This window comes from Sorex fumeus, unplaced genomic scaffold (assembly GCF_029834395.1).
Source record: "Sorex fumeus unplaced genomic scaffold, SorFum_2.1 ptg000265l, whole genome shotgun sequence".
Taxonomy (NCBI): domain Eukaryota; kingdom Metazoa; phylum Chordata; class Mammalia; order Eulipotyphla; family Soricidae; genus Sorex; species Sorex fumeus.
The window spans coordinates 42890254-42909686 of record NW_026606322.1 but is presented as its reverse complement, the minus strand read 5'-3'; the positions used below and the strand labels follow the sequence as shown (position 1 = coordinate 42909686).

The window sequence follows — 19433 nt, the reverse complement described above, 5'->3', positions numbered from 1 at the left end:
CGTTGAAGAGAAATATCCCCCCTTTTTTTTTTACACAGAACAGAAACACACCTTGTCATGCCTCAAACTACTTTTTATTTGCAACTACATGATTTGACGCAATTCTTCTAAACAACGACATAAAATAGATTTCCTTGTGTATAAATAACTTACATACTCTCAATAAAGTCAATGCTCAAGGTGCCAGAACAGCTTGTCGACTCCTACAGTACTTTCGTATCCAACAGAGTTGATGCACAAGATATAAATACTCAAGTCCAATATTAAAAACTCAGGCACTTGACTAACTTTAATAAAGTTTCTCAAACTATATCAATTTATCTAAAGTGCATATATATATTTTAAGAAAGATTATTTTCAATAACTTCTCTATAAAAATACGTTTGATGGTTTTGGCGGCCCATCTAACTTTACTACTATGAATATGAACTTTTAACTTTTAATATGTAGTCAAGATTATACTACTTCTTTTGAACAAGACACCGACAGAATCTAAAGCAGCTAGTGAGGTGCTAACATGTGCGGATTAATCCAGTGATTCCGTTCACAATGTATTCCAGGAGGAGGTACCCATGTCACCGGTATGGGGCGATACGGTTTATTCTTCCTTCCCTGATTGGGATAACCAAATGGAACGGGAGGAGGGTAGTGATGCTGGTGGTTATTCCCTCTGTACATCCCTGGCTTTTTTCTGGGCACAGGGTGCCACATTGGAAGCGGTGGGAACATCAGCTCTGAAATCTGTAGGGAAAAAGAAAACCGACTTAAAGGTACAGTATGTGACCTGCCAGGAGTCTCAATAAATGGGGAAAAAAAAAAATTCACCCACAGCCTTTAAAGAATATGTCTAAGTGTCTAAATATGCTAAAACCTCATGTACGACAGGTAATCAGTCAATGCTTTCTGAATGAATGCAAACTAACTCTAACCGGGCACTCTAAACCCACCAAAACTTATTTTTATTTTCTGGTCATTTTAAGTTTAAAAGATCAAAAAACAATACATATGGCATCAAGCCTTAGCTGGTCGGTTACAGTTGGATAATTAAGTTGTTCACTTAAGTATACAAACCATATGTATCTCAGCTCTAATCTACTGAACAATCAGGAATACATGGCAGCTGGAGCTGGAGTGATAGTACAGGGAGTAGGGCGTTTGCCTTGCACACACTGGACCCGGGGTTCAATCTCCAGCATCCCATACAGTCCCCAAGCAGAGCCAGGAATAATTTCCTGAGTGCAAAGTCAGGAGTAACCTCTGAGCATGTGGCCCCTAAATAAACAAACAGCAACAACAAAAATAAAAGGGGGGGGTGGAAACCAAAAACAATCTCCAGGCGATTCTGATATAGGCCAGATGGTGTCTGCAAACATGAGTTTTGTATTACCTATCTAGTCAAGCAGGTGGGAAATTGATATCACATTAGTCAGTGTTATCACAGCAATCAAGACCTCCTGGATCAGAATACCCTGTAATTATGGTTCAGAGTTCTATGATTTCTAATCTTATTACTTGTATTTAACCCCTTTAAACGTGTAACATTGCAGTCATGCGACAGTATATCCAAAAGGTTCAAAAATTTACAGTAGGCAGTACCTTCGGATGGGTCGGGGGAGAGGAAAAGGGTTGGCGCTTATTTTGCTGTGACTAGAACCTAGAGCCTCAGTCTGCAAGGCAGGGCTCTGTTCCTAAGCTGCATTCCCAGTGCCTAGTAATCATACTTGTGTATAACTTTAGAGACAGTTTTGTATCTGTCATTTAAAACCTGCGATTGAGAAATGCATTGAGAAATACATCTTGATTTACTTCAACACATATTTATGCAGCATAACATTATATGTGATTAACAGCAAATGACATTCTTATCAACAAAGATCCTTTCTCTTATTATACACATAGATAACAATGGCATGGGTATGCTGTAACTAAATTAACTTATTTCCTATTGAAGGGACATTTAGGTTGCCTTCATTTTAGTCTATTACTACTTAATGTGTACAGTTTGTAACTAAGCAATGCTGTAGGCAGTAACTTTAGGCAATTCGCTTAATCATCAACAATAATGGGGACTTTAAAGAATCCAGGATTCAATTATTAAATGACCAATACTAACCATCAATACTAACCAGTGTGGCAATATGAAACAATGCTGATTTCTTTTTCCACTGGGTGCTCATAACCTTTTTTTTTTGTTTTTGGTTTTTGGGTCACACCTGGCGATGCACAGGGGTTACTCTTGACTCATGCACTCAGGAATTACTCCTGGCGGTGCCTGGGGGACCATATAGGATGCAGGGAATTGAACCTGGGTCAGCTGCGTGCAGGGCAAACCCCTACCCGCTGTGCTATTGCTCCAGCCCCAGTGCTCATAACCTTTAGAACTGTCAGGAAGCAGATGAAATCCTGGCACTTACACTACCCCTTTCCAGTTAACCCCCACATCCCACAGGAGAGGCAGCCCCTGTTCTGAGTTCCATCACCAGACTGTTTCCCCTGCTTATGAATTTCTATCAATCATACATTCTTTTGACTGACTTCTTTTGCTTCATCTAATGTTCTTTCGCCCCTCAAACACCATCGTTTTGGCTCCTGGGGGTGGTGGTGTTAGGCACATATGATGGATGGTGCTCCGGGATTACTACTGACTGTCCCAGCAGTGCTGGGATGAAACCAGGGGAAAGCACCTTTATTTCTTTCGTTCTCTCTTAATATTTTGAGTGTTCTGAGTGTTCTTTTTTCTTGGGGGAAGGGGGGGTGGTGGGGGGAATGTATATCCAGTGGTACTAGGGTTTCAAACCAGGGCCAGGGCTGCATGCAAGGCAAGTGCCTCACCTGCCGTACTCTCTTTCTGGCCCTTATTTTTTGTTTCGTAGATGTTTCTGTTGTGTGAATAGTTTTTTTTCTTCATCAACCTATTGAATATTTGGGTTCTTAGTAATTTTTGGCATTTAAAAAATTCATGGGGGCTGGAGTATAGCACAGTGGGTAGGGTGTTTGCCTTGCACGTGGCCGACCTGGGTTCGATTCCCAGCATCCAATATGCCGATATGGTCCCTTGAACACAACCAGGAGTAACTCCTGAGTGCAGAGCCAGGAGTAACTCCTGTGCATCACTGGTATGCCCCCCCCCCCCCCCAAAAAAAAAGAAAGAAGCAGCTATAAACATACCAAGACAAGATAATTTCATTTCTCTTGTGAAAGCTTAAGTGTGGAACTGTTGGGTAATGAAGCAGAAGCATATTTAACTTCCTAAGGCCAATGGTTCCACCAAGTTCCTGTGCTAGGCTGGCTAGCTAGGCGTACAGACTGAAGACAGGCTTCGCATGTGGGGAACCCGGGTATGATCTCAGGCACTGCTGGGAGCAACCGAGCTCAGAGCTGGGAAAAGTACCCACACTCACACCAGGTGTGGCCACCCCCAAATAAGATTTAAAAAAATGTATTTTCCCATTTTACACTTCCAACCGGCTGCTTGTGAATCTAGCTGCCTCACATACTAGTAAGTCTACATTCACTTTGCCAGGCTTTGAAGTTTTTATTTTCTCAATGCCAAACTAGGTAAAAACTTTCAGCAACTACTGGACATTTCCGTAACTTCTTGAAAGTATTTACATTTTTTTTTTTTGCCATCATTTTCCAAAGGATTCTTTTCCTTTTAAGTAATTTACAGGAGTGACCCTTTTTAGGTGGTCCTCCCTAGGGCTACCCCAGCTGTGCTCGGGTGCCTGTGGTGTCAGGGATCGAACCCAGGGCCTGTGAAAGCTAGGAATGTGCTTCAACTCCACGAATCCTTTTCCTGGGTCCCCAGGAATAATTTCAAAGTTATTCCAGAAACAAGTGCTTTGACAGATTATATTTATATATGCGTATGTGTATAGACACACAGAAACAGCCAGTTCAAGCTTTGCCCATTCAATCTCTCTCTCTCTCTCTCTCTCTCTCTCTCTCTTTGCTTTTTGGGTCACACCCGGCAATGCTCCTGGCTTTGCACTCAGGAATTAGTCCTGGTGGTGCTCAGGGAACCATATGGGATGCTGGGAATCGAACCTGGGTCATCTGTGTGCAAGGCAAACGCCCTAACACTGTGCTATCACTCCAGTCCCCCATTCATTTTCTTAATGGTTTCAGTGATGAACAGTTTCTTAATTTTGACTGGAGTCAATTTTTTCTCATGAAAGAGCTTGTATGTGCACCCCCCAGAAAAAACCCTGCCTATCCCACCCCAAATAATAATATCTCCTACATTTTCTTCTATAAGAACAGTGTTTTCCTTTTATGTTTAACTTTTAATCCATCTCAAATTAGTTTATGCATCTGTCACATTAGATAGCAAGTTCACTTTCTTTCTGTATATCATTAATCATTTCAGTATGTACTCTTGAATTATTTCCCCAATAAACTGCGTTCGTACTGTTATTTAAAAACAAGACAGCAAAACTGTAAAAAGTTGATCTATATATTTAAAGCAGTGATATATCTCTGCATCTTAAACCATTATCACTATCTTAATACAATGGCTTTAATATCAGTGAAGCCTCCAACTTAACTCTTAAAAAATAATCTTAAGGGGCTGGAGCACAGCAGGTAGGGTGTTTGCCTTGCACACGGCCGATCCGGATTCAATTCTCAGCATCCCTTATGGTCCCGAGCACTGCAAGGGGTAATTCTTGAGTCAGAGCCAGGAATGACCCCTGTGCATCGCCACGTGTGACGCAAAAAGCAAAACAAAACAAAAAACCTTTTGCGATTTTTACTGATGTTGAGTTGAATCGATAGATCAACTTGGAGAAAAATGACATAATCTTTACCTCTAATATAGTGAGGTTTCAAAGAACAAAGAACCCAAGATAAATCTTTTTGTCTTTGATAACTTTTTTACAATTCTTGCAGTATCTGGCTGAAAAAAACTGAAGTAGGCCACTGCACAGCATATTTTTTTTACAATAACTGGTGATAGCCATGCTTCCATCATAAAGTTTTGTTGTAGTGGCTATGCCAAGGAGAAATGTTTTTCTTAAAAATCACATAAAGACACCTCACTCACTTCCCACAGCCTTTTAATAATTCTATCCTAATTGGGGTTGGAATAAATGCAATATAAGGTAAAAAAGAAACCCTAAAATTATAGCGGTCAGTTTAATTTGGGATGACTTTCATTCTTTATTAAGTAATAATGAAGAAATTCTTAGATAAAATTTCCACGTATCTGAATGAATTCCAGGTTAAAAACAGTAATTGACAGAAACAAATGCATTATGTAGAGAAAAAAAAAAGTGCCCATATTATTGCAAGATCTCTAAATTAATTTCTAAAATACAAATACTATATTTACTTATCTACATAGGGAATCTCTTGGAAATAAAAATAACTTGTAACAAATGCCTCTACTGAAGGGCACATGACTGGTGGTTGGGGAAAGTGGGAGTATTTGTTACTATTATAATCTTACTATCTTAAAGTATTTTTAAAAAATTTTGTGTGTGGGGGGTAGGGGGCTGGGTCTCCAGAAAACTGAAGCAGGGAGGAAATTTTCCCAAGCCTATCATTACTCTGATTCATAACCAGACAAAGACAATACAACAGCAAAAAAACAAAAACAAAAACAAAAAAAACAAAAACAAAATAGACCAGTATCTCTAATGAATATAGAAGCAAAACATCCTCCACAAAATCTTGGCAAATCACATCCAGAAATACAGCAGACCTAATTCAGAAACAAATGAAATTCATCCCATGGACGTAAGGATGATTTTAAAACACACAAAGCAACTAATACAACATACCATTATCAACAAAAGGGCAAATAAAGATCACATGATTGCATCAAGAGACTGAAAAGGCACTTGACAAGATTCAACATCATTTATGAGAAGCTAAGTGATTTAGAAAATGATGTTAAGATAATAAAATCATAGATGACAAACCCACAATTAATATCATGCTCAGTGGTAAAAATAAATGAATAGAACATTTCCCCCTTATCAACAAGAAAACAATCTCCACTCTCTGCCATGAAACATTTGGCATTATTTTGGAAGTTCTAGCCAAAAAAAATTACGCAAAAAAGAAGAAACTCAAATTGTGAAAGAAGTAAAACTTAAATCGCTATTTACAAAAGACACAGGGAACCAAGGACGCAACCAAAATATGAAAGAAATTGTAACTGAATATAGTAAAATGGGAAAAAAAAATCAATACACAATTTGATGCAATTATATATCCAAGCAATGCTAAAATGAACAAAACTGAGAAAATTCCATTTACCATACATCAAAACCAATAAATAATCCAAATAAAGATAAAAGACTTACACACGTGAAGCCATCAGACACGGTTAAAAGAAATAGAAGGCAGTAAAGGCCAAGTTATCCCATGTTCATGGATTGGAAGGGCAGTTAAAATGTCCTTAATATAAGAGCAATTTAAACATTCAACAGAATCCTCATCAAAAATATAATGGCAAGGCTTGAGGAAATAGCTCAAAGGGCTGAAGCACGCATCAGCTGTGCACGGGGCCTGAATTCCATCCAGGTACTGCACTCGCCCCCAGAACAGTCGGTCACTTCTGGATTTGGCCTGCCTGGCCCCCAGCATCTCAGAGTCGGAGCAGCATTGCAATGCCAAGCTCGAGCACCGAACTATCCAGTGCAGTTCACCAAGCACTGCTGGCAGAAACCATGGGGGTGAGGGAGAGAGAGAGAGAGAGAAGGAAAGTGACTGCTAAGGAGGGAGGCTCAGGGGGTGGGGAGGTATGGCAGGAGAGAAACTGGGAAAACTGGTGGTGGGAAATGTATGCTGGCAAAGGAAGGAAATTGGACCAAAATCAATTGTGAAGAATTTTGTAGCTGTGTTCTCATGGTGATTCAAAACAAAACAAAGCAAAACAAGAAATCAGGTTTGGGGTATCAGCCCCCGTCCCCCCTCCCTCACCTCCCCCCACAATGGCAAATTTGAAGGAAACAAAAAATGATTCTAAGTCTTGAATGAAACCATAGAGACCACAGGCAGCCTGGGCGGTCCTGAGAGAAGAGGAAACTAGAAATGCCATGCTTCCCAACTCTAGCCATACAAACAGATGAAACAGAATACAAACCCTACAGACAAGCCCAGGGGTGTGACATTTAATAGAGTGGAGAAAGGAAGGCTTCTTTAGTCCTTAACTCTATAAAGTCAAGGAAAACAAAGCAACAACAACAAAAAGATAATAATCATCATCAAATTAAAGGTTTTTATAAGGAGCCAGAGCAATAGTGCAGTGGGTAGGGCGTTTGCCTTGCACATGGCCAACCCAGGTTCAATCCCCAGTATCTCAATATGGTCCTCTGAGCGCCCGCCAATTTTTTTTTTTTTTAATAGGAGCTGGGAATAGAGCTCAGGTGTAGAATGCTTTCTGTGCATTATGTGAAAACCTGGGTTCATTCGCTAGCACTGAAAAAACAAATGATAAAAACAAAAACTTTTACACAGAAAAAAAGAACTAGCACACAAACAAAAAGGCAATCTATGAATCGGGGAAAAAATTATTTGCCCATCATATTGACAAGAGGTTGATACCCAAACTTTATGAAAAATTCAAACAAGAAACTACCCAATTAAAAAGCAGGCAATCACCTGAGCAGACAATTCTCTGAAGAAGACATACAGATGACCCACAGGCACAAGAAAAATGCTCATTATCACTCTTTAGGGAAATGCAAATCAAAACTACACCCATGTATCATCTCATACATATGACAATGGCCTATATAAAACACATTACAAAGGAAGTATTGGCAAGCATGTACATAAAAGTGCACTATTATATAGTGCAGGTGGGAGTGTAAACTGGTGCAGCTTCTATTGAAAATACTATGGTGATTCTGTAAAAACTGAAATTGGGGGGCTGGAGAGATGTAGTGAGTAGGGCACTTACTCTGCACATGGCCAACCTGGGTTCAATTCCAGGCATTCCATAATGGTCCCCTGAGCCCCACCAGAAGTGATTTTGAATGCAGACCCAGGAGTAACCCCTGTGGACTGCTGGGTATGGCCCCCAAACCAACCAAATCCCCAAAACCAACCCTCCCCCCCCCCCCCAAAAAAAACCCTAGAGCAACACGAACAGGAAAAATCTGACAATCATTTCAGTTACCTGGTAAACAGGGCTCGGGGTTGCAGTCACAGAACTGGGTTTCACTTCTACTTCCTTACTTGTCTCTTCATCTGAAGAAGAGGACCCCGAGTGATAATCAGAGGTAACCTTATCAAGGGCTCTGGTAACTTTCTTGGAGATCTCATCCTTGTTCTCATCTTCATTTTCAAAGCTGGCAACGATGAATGCATTGTTTTTCTCTCCATACCTAAGAACATAAAATAAAACCAAAATATCACCTTGCAAACCCTGAGCTACATCAATAAAGTCAAGTCATAAAAATCTAACTCAGCTAGACACGCCACTGGTTCAAAATACACTCTCCCAGAACACAGCAATACAGATAAAAGATGCTTCATATATAGGCCCTACATATAATGCACCCCAATTCCAGACAAAGAGGTACAGGCCTATTTCTGGTTTATTTAGGTGCAGATAAAAGTGATCCAGTCTCTTCCAATTTTCTTTCCTACTGCCTTACAAAAATAGTTGGTTAAACAGCAGTTATTTCATTACTTGGATATTTAGCATGTGCCATAGAAACTAGCTGTACACAAAAATTTTCTACTGTATTTTTATCTGACCCCATTATATATAGTCTGGTAATCTGAGTCACAAATCAATTAAACATTTCCTATGACTTACTCTTACAATGATTAAATTAAAAGGGGGTCTGTGTTTCCTATATCCACACAAAAAGGAGAACGAAGGCAGTGAATGAGTTTGAAAGAAAAATTGTCAAAATATGTGACTTTGGCTGGTTACTAAAAAGAAAAATAAATTCTGCAATAAGGGAAAATAGCATCATGAAGAGAAAAACTGAAAATTTTCATACAAATGACAAAGGAGCCACAAACTTAAACAGACTGTACTATACGAGCTTAATGAAAGTTCTAGTGAGTCTTAAAACAAGGAAGCAAATCGTTAAGCAGCATGTAGCTAAAGACAGAAAGACAAAGTGCTCAGAAGTTTAAAATATATTTTTAACAAATAATAAAACATAGGGTTAACTGTAACTGACTATAATGCCAATTCATTTCAAGCTAATTCATCTCAAATTAGTTTTTATCAAAAAAACTATACAGAAGTAAAAGATCTAAATGCAATTAAAGCTTTTGAAAGTTCACGTAAAAATCAAGTAGTCTCATAAGTTCTATCTCTTAAAACCGTCTGCTAATTTTTATTTCAAAGAACTGATAGAGAGCACAACTGAAAATAGGCTCAAGACCTATTTTATTACTTATTAATATTACTGCCATTAACACATGAAATTGACCTGCAGGAATCATCTTCATTATATCAAAATGCTAAAACTCTATGCTAAGTAAACCTGAAATGAAAGAATCGTATGCTGTGAGGAATTCCACCAACCATTCATTCGGGCATCTCAGTCTAAGAATCAGCAGTTGAAGCCCAACCTGTGTTCAGCCAGCATGGCCTCCTCACCTCGCTGACACTGGGAGGTGGGAGAGAGAGACAGCTTGCTGGGTCAGAGCTAGTTAGTTGGCAGAGCCAGAACCAGAAATGTGTGCCAGCCAACCTGTAGCAACTTTTTGAGGTGAACTAAAAAGCTATTTCAATGCCTAACAGGAAATCTGAAGCAAACTGAAGACAAACAGAAACGCAGGATATTTGAGGAAAGTCCCTGCAATCGAGATGTATAATGACTGAAGGTCCAGCTTCCTAATGAAGAGTTCTTCCATATCCACTTAGACACTTGCTGTTATCTTTATGTTTATACTATTTTGGTATGAAGCCTCTCATGTTACCCTACATGCCACCCTAACATCAGACTATACAGTTACCTAGAAAGTTGTAATAAACAGCTTTAAAACTTTTTCTATTTTTCAACGACACTGCTAAAACATCATGGTCAATTTAGTTCATGTGAAACAAACCAAAAGACAATTTCCTAATTTTATTAGGAAAAAGTTTACAGAAATGACAAAGCCAAAATACACTGCATGATAAATACAAATCATTCTCAAGCCTTATTATAGGAAAGATCCATTATTCTGCACTCTCTCAAATATTTTGCAAAGTGATAATCTAACTATATGTAAACTATATAAGCTTACTATATAATCTGCAAGCTTCTGATATGTCCTTTTTGAAATGCATTCCAAACTTTTGTGAGGATAAAAATTTGCCTTAAGTCTCTAGTATACCAGTGGGTTGTTATTTTTAACTATTCAGGTATTTAATCAAACTTATCACTGCTTGATCAGCTTTAGTTTTCAAGCTATTTGTTTTTAATTTTGGTCTAAAAGTATGTCTCATTATCTAAATATTACCTTAAGGCAATTATTACTAACTCATTTCTAACATACATTTATTCATATTCTGTAATCATTGAAAGAGCACCCCACACTTTGAAGGTGTTTTCTATTGTGAAAACCAAGTAACATCAGAAGACTTTTTCTTGAGCTTCTAGTAATATACAAAATTACAACAAGTTACTGAATGCAAAGATTTTGTTAAAAAGAGAATAAGCACAGTATTATATTATCTGGCATCACCAAGTAAGTAATGAAGCTGTCTCTCAGTTATAATGTCCATATAACCACAGTTTTTATCTTTAGGTGCCAAGGCTTTAGCAATTCAAATTAGTATGTCCAAAATATTTATATAATTACTCAACTTCCTTAACATCCTGAGACACGGATGATTTGAAGATTACTGTGGTCAATGGTTATTACTTCATTTCATGATGATCCATCTGTGACAGCTCTTCAGTTTTCAGCTCCTGCCTCTACCTTAGACCACACGACAACTTGGGGGGTATCTTTATAACCACCACAAACCTCCTTTTAAAGGTTGCTTATAATTTTCTGTTTGGGGGCCACACCCCGCGATGCTCAGGAATCACTCCTGGCAGTACTGGGGGACCACATGCGATGCCAGGGATGAAACTGGGACAGCCACGTGCCAAGGCACGAGTCTTCCCTACTGATGATCTCTCTGAATGGTTGCTTATAATTTTTATAGCCTGAAAAATTATACCACTTTATAAATGCATTTTAAGTGATAGTCTATCAGATCTAGCTGTAGACCTAATTAAAATGTAAGCTAACCACCAGAGTAATTTTTTGACAGCACTTCCTGGTACTTTGAGTTCTTCTACAGGGGCTCAGTGGCCACAGTACAGAAAGTCTGATTCCGGCCTAAGTCATTACATATACATTTGGCGGGGTGGGGAGGTGGTTGGAAGTCATACCCCAGGGTGCTCCATGCTCCAGCTCGGGGGGTCCCCTGGCAGGCTCATGTAACCATATGGGATGTCAGGGACTGAACCTGGGTCAGTCATGTGCAAGGCAAGTGCCTCACCTGATGTACTGTTATCTTTGGCCCTATCATTTTAATTCTTAAGACTATAATGCTTGAAGTTTCCACTTCCTACACCAGGCTTCCCCAAAAAACAAGCCTCTGCAACATAGCAGCTTATAAGCAAAGAACTGTAAATGCAGGGTGATCCAGGAAAATTCAGTGAGAGAACAAGCATGTATTTTGGTGTACTTTCAGTGGTGGAGATCAGGTCAGAGCCCATGTCCACATGTGGATTGTATTAGGGTTGCATCAAGAAGTATCTTTACAAAAGTGCCTGCCATAGAAGCAGGCTGGGGAGTGGGGGTGTGGTCATGGGGGAGGGAAACTGGGGACCCTGGTGCTGGGAAATGTACACTGGTGGAGGGATGGGTGTTGGAACACTATGAATGAAACCTAATCATGAACAACTTTGTAAGGGTCTATCTCACAGTGATTCAATTAATTAAAAAAAAAAAAAAGAAGCATCTTTACTAAAATCACCAAGCGAACTATAGTTCAAAAACTAAAAGAAAATACTCTCAGGAACAGCTGAAAGTCACTGATAGTAGGTTCCATGCATACAATTGTCCCATTTTCCCTGATTGCCAAAGTCTTTTCCATCCTAGGCACCAAGTTAACTGCAACTCATCCCTCTCTCTTCCAGCTCAGGGATCACCTACTCAGTCTTCCTTGGCTCCCAGAAGAGGCAGTAACTTTACTCCTTTGTGTCACCAACCATGGCAGTTTGTACAGATTTTGCAACAACAAAATTAATTCTTTTTCAGCTTGGTATTAGACTTATGACCGCAGAAAGCAGAAAGTCCTTTCATTTTTGGGAAATAGTTTCTATAATGAAAATCAAACCATGCCAACATCAACCAATCTTTAAAAAAGCAAAAGAAGGAGGAAAGCATAGAAACAAAGAGATAATCAAACTGCCAGGTCAAAACCTATTTAAGTTATTACCTGGGATCAACTTCTTTACTAAACTCAACAGTTGAAGACAAGTGTACCACCAAAGACCAAAATAACTGACCTACAGCAGTCTAGTATCTCAATTTTACTGCTGGATCTGCAGAGAGCTCTAGAAACATCTTGCCCAGTTTTCAAGCTTTTTTAGCTGTAAACAGGAATATGACTAGTCCTTCACTGGCAGTTCCAAGAGAGCAGCTGACAAAAGATTCCCATTGACTAGGCAAGAAGCTCCTAGCGGCAAAGAGCAAAGGCAGGCGTCACAGGTGAGGACGCTGAATCGGTTCCAGCACGGACTCGTCCTGGTGGCCCCTGCAGACTCACCGGCAGCACACCTCGCAGGGGTCCACCCAGAGAGTGAGTTCCTTTGGCAAGCCCAGGTCACTGTACAGGATGCAGCTGTTCTCACAGGCTTTCAGGACATCAGGATCCACTCTCTGAAACTTATTGACACGAATGCACCTACAACAAATTGAGAGTAATGTTAAAAACATTTATGAATATTAATCACAAACCTTGTCATGTCAATATTCGGAAACATTAAAAAAAAAACCCTGAGTGTGTCAATTAACAGGGCAATACTAAGTGTGAACGACAAGCAGAGAGGCAGCGTAAGAGGACTATTCCTGGGGCCAGGGGAATCACTAAATTTGGCTCAATCTTATTTTACCCATAAGTGAATCGACCTTACATGTATATTAAAGGAGAAAGGAGTATGCAAGTTACACGAAATTCTAGAGCTGAAGTTAAAAGGCTTTGTAGGTTAAGTTCCTAAACAATAGAATCTCTACAAGATATAAACCCAATGTTTTAAATAGTATTTGGAAATTCTGTATAAAGTTTGATCTGTCATTTTCTAATTTATACATCCCAGGTATTACAATGCGTTATGGCTTTTGTTCTGTAATTACAAAATCAGTCAAGGAAATGACTATTTGTATCATATAGTTAAGATGAAAACAGAATTCATTATTTACTGACTTACTTCACATACTTTCCATTACCTTATCCACAAGGTTAAAAAAAAAAAGCTGTAAGCAGTGAGGGGGGGAAAAATCTAAACCAAGTGGCCTGTTCTTTTTGACAAAAGAAATACCCACAGCTATTTAAAGGAATGCTCAAAGATGGCCTCAGCATGAATGCAAAAATTCAAATTAACTTTTTTCCTGCACTTGTATGGAGAAACAGCTACATTTAACTATTTACTGTCTTACAACTAAGAAATCAAGCAAGAGAATTCAGATTTTACAACTTATTCTAGTATTTATTTGTCATATTTAGATTAAACTGTTCACCTCTTCTTAGGAGAAAAAGTTCCAAAGTAACAAGTTAACTGGGGGTCCGGGATGTGGTACAGCTCATGCCTCGTGTGTGTAAGGTCCCCAGCTGGATCCCAGCATCACAAAAAGGAAAAAAAAACCATTCAAGTCATGGGGTGGAGAGCTAGTAAGGTGCATAGGGTCCGGTTAACAACCCTCTGGCCCCTGTGGGGGTAGCCCCAAGGCTAAAATATCTAGTCAGTTCAAAAGTATCATATCACTAAATAATGACATCAGCAAAATAATGAAAAAGTTTTTGAAAGCTAAATTATTTTATTAGTAAAGGCCCCCCCCCAAGTAAAGGCCCTCCCGTTGATCATCGATTTGCTCGAGCGGGCCCAGTAACGTCTCCATTGGAGACTTTGTTGTTACTGTGTCTGGCATATCGAATACTCTCGGTAGCTTGCCGGGCTCTCCGAGAGGGGCGGAGGAATCGAACTCGGGTCGGCCATGTTGGCTGCGTGCAAGGCAGACGCCCTACCCGCTGTGCTAATTTAAAATAGAAAAAATTAGTATCGGTAACAGCCACTAAGGTATGATAAGATAACAGGCATAAGGTAGCAGCCAGTCAATGTTTTTAAGTAACGGCACTTTTATACTTAGGCTACTTTTAGTATTTTGAAGACTTGTTATGCAAAGAAATTCCCTAAATGCTTTGCGTATATTACGTCTTGGTCTGCATAGTTATCCTTTGAATTAGATACCATTTCCCCATTTTAAGAAAGACGGGAGGTGTCTGAATAATTTGCACAAGATCATATAGCTAGGAAGCAACTAAGGCACGGTTCAAATCCAGGGCAGCACACTTCAAAGCTCATGCTATTCAACAATACCCTGTACTTATCCTAACATCATCATTAAGAATTCAGCACAGTCAGGGCCAGGGAGATAGCTCAACAGGTGAAGTGCAAGCTGTGCTCACAGGATGTCTGGGTGTCATCCCAGGCACTCCAGGGTCCCCTGAGTGCATGGCCAGAAGGGACTCCTAAGCATACAGCTGGGACTAACCCCTGAGCTGGGGTGGTATCTGCACCCCGACGACAAAAAACAAATTTAATTCGGAGTGAAAAAGAAACTGTTTCATAGCATAAATGATGTTATTTGTTGCTTTCTCTAAAATGGTCCTACGTAACAGATTGAAGTTGTATAGATTGATATAAAAGCATCTCATGTCCCGAGATTAAAAATAATTAAAGGTAAAACTGGGCCAGGGGTTGCTAATATCCAGCTCCGACATCCTCTCTCTCTGACTCTTCTCTCCTTTCCACCTCCTCCATTCTGCCACCGGTGGCACACGCTGAGAGGCATGACCCTCCCACCCCCAAACAGTAGCTGGGGGGAGGTAAGGAGATGACATTATATGTGGTTTTTTTTATCTACAAGGTAGGCACTGTAGGCACACTGATAAATACATACATAAACACACACGCTTAAACTTGGCTACAAAAAATTTGTACGGCACATATTTTAATTTTTTCCCAATCTATATCCTATGACTGATCAATTAACCACCATTCAAAACCAGATTTAAGAAGCTACTTAAGAAGTCTATCATCTATTCAATTTGAAAACTTAGTTCTTTCCAATTTCTTGCAATTAAAAATGTAAAAACATCCATATTCATATGTATTTGCCTACATACTTCTAGAATAGACTTTTAGGAGACTTACTGTTCAAAGAAATGAACATTTTTACAGATCTTGGTAAAACTGCCAAATTGCCTTCCAAAAGCAGTTTATTTGTGTGTATTACAGAGAAACGTTTTCAATTTATAAATGTCGTAGGAAAAAAAAAGAACGTCTACCTATTCTGTGACTAAACTCTAGCTAATTTTATATTCCTTTTACTTATAAAAGTAATGACCCACCATTAAGTCTAGAAGTTTTCTATTTCAAAGACAGCTTTAAGAGGACTCAATAATGACACTTCTGATCACATGCCAATTTAATTCTCTTTGCCTAACTTTTCCTCAAGTTTTTAGGATTAATGGAAATGAGACTGTACAGTCTGACCCTTAAGTATTTACTTGACAGTCTCCTGTTTCAGTAATAGTATGGTGATTTGGCTCTTCCAAAAGCCTTCACCCCATGACAATTACATCAGTGTAAAAAGCCTCAACAGAGCTCTAACGTACAAAAGCTGTTCAGTCTATCAGAAATGAAAGATGTGCAGAAAAAAATTTATAACTGACGCAAGAGAGAAGATTAAAAAATAACACGAGTCTGCCTCATTAAGACATCCACAGTTCTCCTTTAATTCATATTTTCCAATTTACTAGGGAATCTTTAGACAAAATTGAAGGAGAAAATACATCAATTACTTTCTTTTAATACAACATCCATCCATCTAGAGTTCAGCATATGGGAAATAAACAAGTCATATTTTCCCCTTCCTTTCATAGTCTTCTAAATAATTTTATGGTTTTATACACTAAGATACTTGCTGACTAATAGGAATCCTTTTTACACTTGTGGAAGAAACTCTGAGGTCTAGCACTATGCATAAATTGCAGAATTTCTCTAGTCACGACAGGCACAACTGTTCCACTTTTATTTTTTGTGGTCACATCACAAGTAACGCCAAGTCTGACAGCTGAATTTAGCAGAATAATCTCAACGCAGGTTCCCAAACAGTCATATAAATACTAGGGAGTGAGCATGCCAGGACATGTTCTGTGGGAGCCTGCTCTTCTTTACTTTAAGTTGTAAATGTAATTTATAAACCAGACTACAAAAGAGAGAGAAGTGAGAATTACCTTCCTTCTGAGAGCCAGAGCAGTAATCACACTGTGCTGTGCAGAAAGCCTGTAAGATTTTACGGTCAAGTTAGACCTGAGTTCAAATCCCAAAGCTACTACTTGCCAGCTGATGACCATGGGTATGCTATATTCATCTAGAAAAGTTACAATTCCTTCCACAATAAAAGAATTGTGCATAGTATAAATAAAAATTTTCTGGTGTCTAAAATTGCCAAAAACAAAAACCGAAAAACAAAACCCCAAGTATACCATGGCATATACAGAAAAGCCTCAATCAGGAGCCAAAACAGAACCACAGAAATCTAACTCCTATAAGGCTGGAGTGCTGGCTTCCTACTCTGGGCAGTGAAAGTCAAAAAACAAATGCTCAGATTTTAAAACGAAGGAGGAAGTAATACAGAGATACCACAGTATTTTGGAGAAAAACTGTGAAAGGCTTGCACTGGACACCTCTTTGTTCTCTGGCCGAGCACTCAATTCTGGAGTCCACCTGTCTCTTAACTTAGCCCAATCCAACTGCCAGATCTTATCCTTTACCTGTAGGCCTGACCTTTTGATGGTTTTTCTGGATACCAGTGGTTTTTATATTTTTCTTGAAGTATTAGAGTCAATTTCTCAGCAAACCTCTCAACTGCCTCCTTTTTCAACTTATCGTGCTTCCGAACCAGCCTTGTGAAAAAGAAGACAACGGCAGCAATTTCGTTCTTCATCTTTCCCTGCAAAGATAACACAATTTTCTCAGAAACAAGACACGAAACATGAACACAGGAAGAAAAAGTTCTGCAAAATACTCCTTCACAGAAGCCTTTCCTCCTTCCAACTTTATCATGTTTGTATGATAAAATGTTCACTGGCCCCTATCTGGAGACGGGAACAATCACTAATTTATGCTGTACAGACCTCGTTCTAAAATACTGGTTAAGAATTTGGGGCCGGAACAAAAGTACAGAGCAGGCAGGGTGGCTTGCTCTGCACATGGTGGACCCAGGTTAGATCCTTGGCATCCCGTATGGTCAGAAGTAATCCCTGAGCATCACAGGGTATGAGCCCAAAACAAAAACACTGTCACTGTCACTGTCCTCCCGTTGTTCATCGATTTGCTCGAGCAGGCCAACAAAAACACAAAAAAATCCTTTTTGATGAAGTTTGACGAAGTTTGTAAAGACAGTACACAAAATTGCTCCCTCTGGCTAAAATAAAACCAGAGATTATCATTTATCAGGAGTAATGCCATGACAACACTCTGGAGTTTTCCCTAAACATTTAGCTATAATGATTTAAATTTAGAATTCTATGAAGCAATCTGAATTAAAAAAAAAAAACCCAAAAATCACTTTATAATTCAGTACTGTACAGCTATTACAAAAAGAGTTTGGCAGTTACTATAACAGTTAGGCATAGTTGCCATAAGATCCAGCAATTTTACTTCTATGCACCCAGAGAAATAAAAATGTCCACACAAAAATTTGTTTACATACACTCAGCATCATTACAATATTCAAAGAGCGGAAATTCAAACATTCACCAAATGATAACCCACAAATAAAGGTGTCGTATAAGCAAGAGAATATTTCCCAGAAGGGAAAGTACTGATACATGCTACAATATGGGTGAGTGAAACCTGGCATAGAAACCGTGGCTTACATACTCAATGGAATACTACTCTGCCTGTTTCAAAGAATGAAACAGGGGCTCAAGGTGCTCAAAGGGCTGGATACATGCTTTGCCTCTACAGTCCTGGGTTTAACTCCCAGCATAGCACAGGCCTGGGAGCACTGTCAGGAGTAGTCCACTCACTGTGGCCCCACCAAACAAAATGGAATGAAAAGAAAAAATGCCCTTCGGAACAAAACAGATGGATCTTGAAGTGATTGTGCTAAATGAAATATAGAAGTAAAAGATAATAACTGGGTGATTTCACCCATATGTTACACGAATAGCTAAAGCAAGCAATCTGGCAATAATCTTTTTAAAAGTACCCTCCCTTGCTCCACACCCCTCCCCCCTACCACTACCTTCTGATTCTATGGAAACTCTGGTGATTACCAGAAGGGTTACCAGAGGAAGGAGAGAAGGATGAGTAGGAGACAAGGGGCTGGAATGACACTGGAATTTTGGTGGCCAGAGTGGTGAGACTCAAACATGGAGAGGCCTGAGGCTAAGGTTCTCACGTTCTACTTGACAAAGAAAAGTGAAAGGAGGGAGAGATGAAGCCTGTGACAAAGACCAAATACTTAATGATTCCCTTTAAGGGAGAAATATACATGGAACATGAGTAGATATGAAATACAAATAAATGAAATGTCTTGAATGGGGCTGTAGCGAAAGCACAGCGAGTAGGGTGTTTGTCTTGCCTGCTGCCGACCCGGGTTCGATTCCCAGCATTCCATACGGTCCCCTGAGCACTGCCAGGAGTAATTCCTGAGTGCAGAGCTAGGAGCAACCCCTGTGCATCGCCAGGTGTGACCCAAAAATCAAAAAAAAAAAAAGAAAAAAAAAAGAAATGTTCTGAATAGTTAAATCTCTAAGACAGAAGATCAGTGGCCTAGGAGGAAGAGGGATGGATGGAAGGAGTGATGTTAAAAAGAAGAGTTTCTTCTGAGGGTAATGAAAATGCTGCGAGACTATGTTGTATGACTTGATAAATCTATTAAACACAAAGTACATTTAAAATGTGTAATTATGTAGGTGTGTAAATTCTATTTCAATTAGGCTGCCATGCATAAAGGGAAAATCTAACACTGAGTTTTTACAAGCGGTCTTTTAGGAACTGAGATACATTTACTTGAAAGATGAAAAGAGAAGCAGGGGCTCCTATCTTACCACATCGGAGAGCAGAAATACAGGGCCAGGCAATGACAGAAAAGAAATGACCTGGGATACCAGAGCATGTTGAAATGATCTCAAGGACTCTTTAAATGGCAGCTCTGATTTATCACAGATTAAT

General features: G+C 39.3%; 1 protein-coding gene across 1 annotated transcript; it reads right to left on the bottom strand.

Moving 5' to 3' along the window:
- Positions 1 to 34: 34 nt before the first annotated feature.
- BTG3 (BTG anti-proliferation factor 3) lies at positions 35 to 17202 on the bottom strand. Its single transcript, XM_056109227.1, has 4 exons — positions 17024 to 17202; positions 12734 to 12871; positions 8132 to 8339; positions 35 to 741 (listed from the first exon to the last, which is right to left on the bottom strand). Exons 1-4 carry the CDS (start codon positions 17194 to 17196, stop codon positions 502 to 504), a joined length of 759 nt encoding a protein of 252 aa, XP_055965202.1. The 5' UTR covers positions 17197 to 17202; the 3' UTR covers positions 35 to 501.
- Positions 17203 to 19433: the final 2231 nt, after the last annotated feature.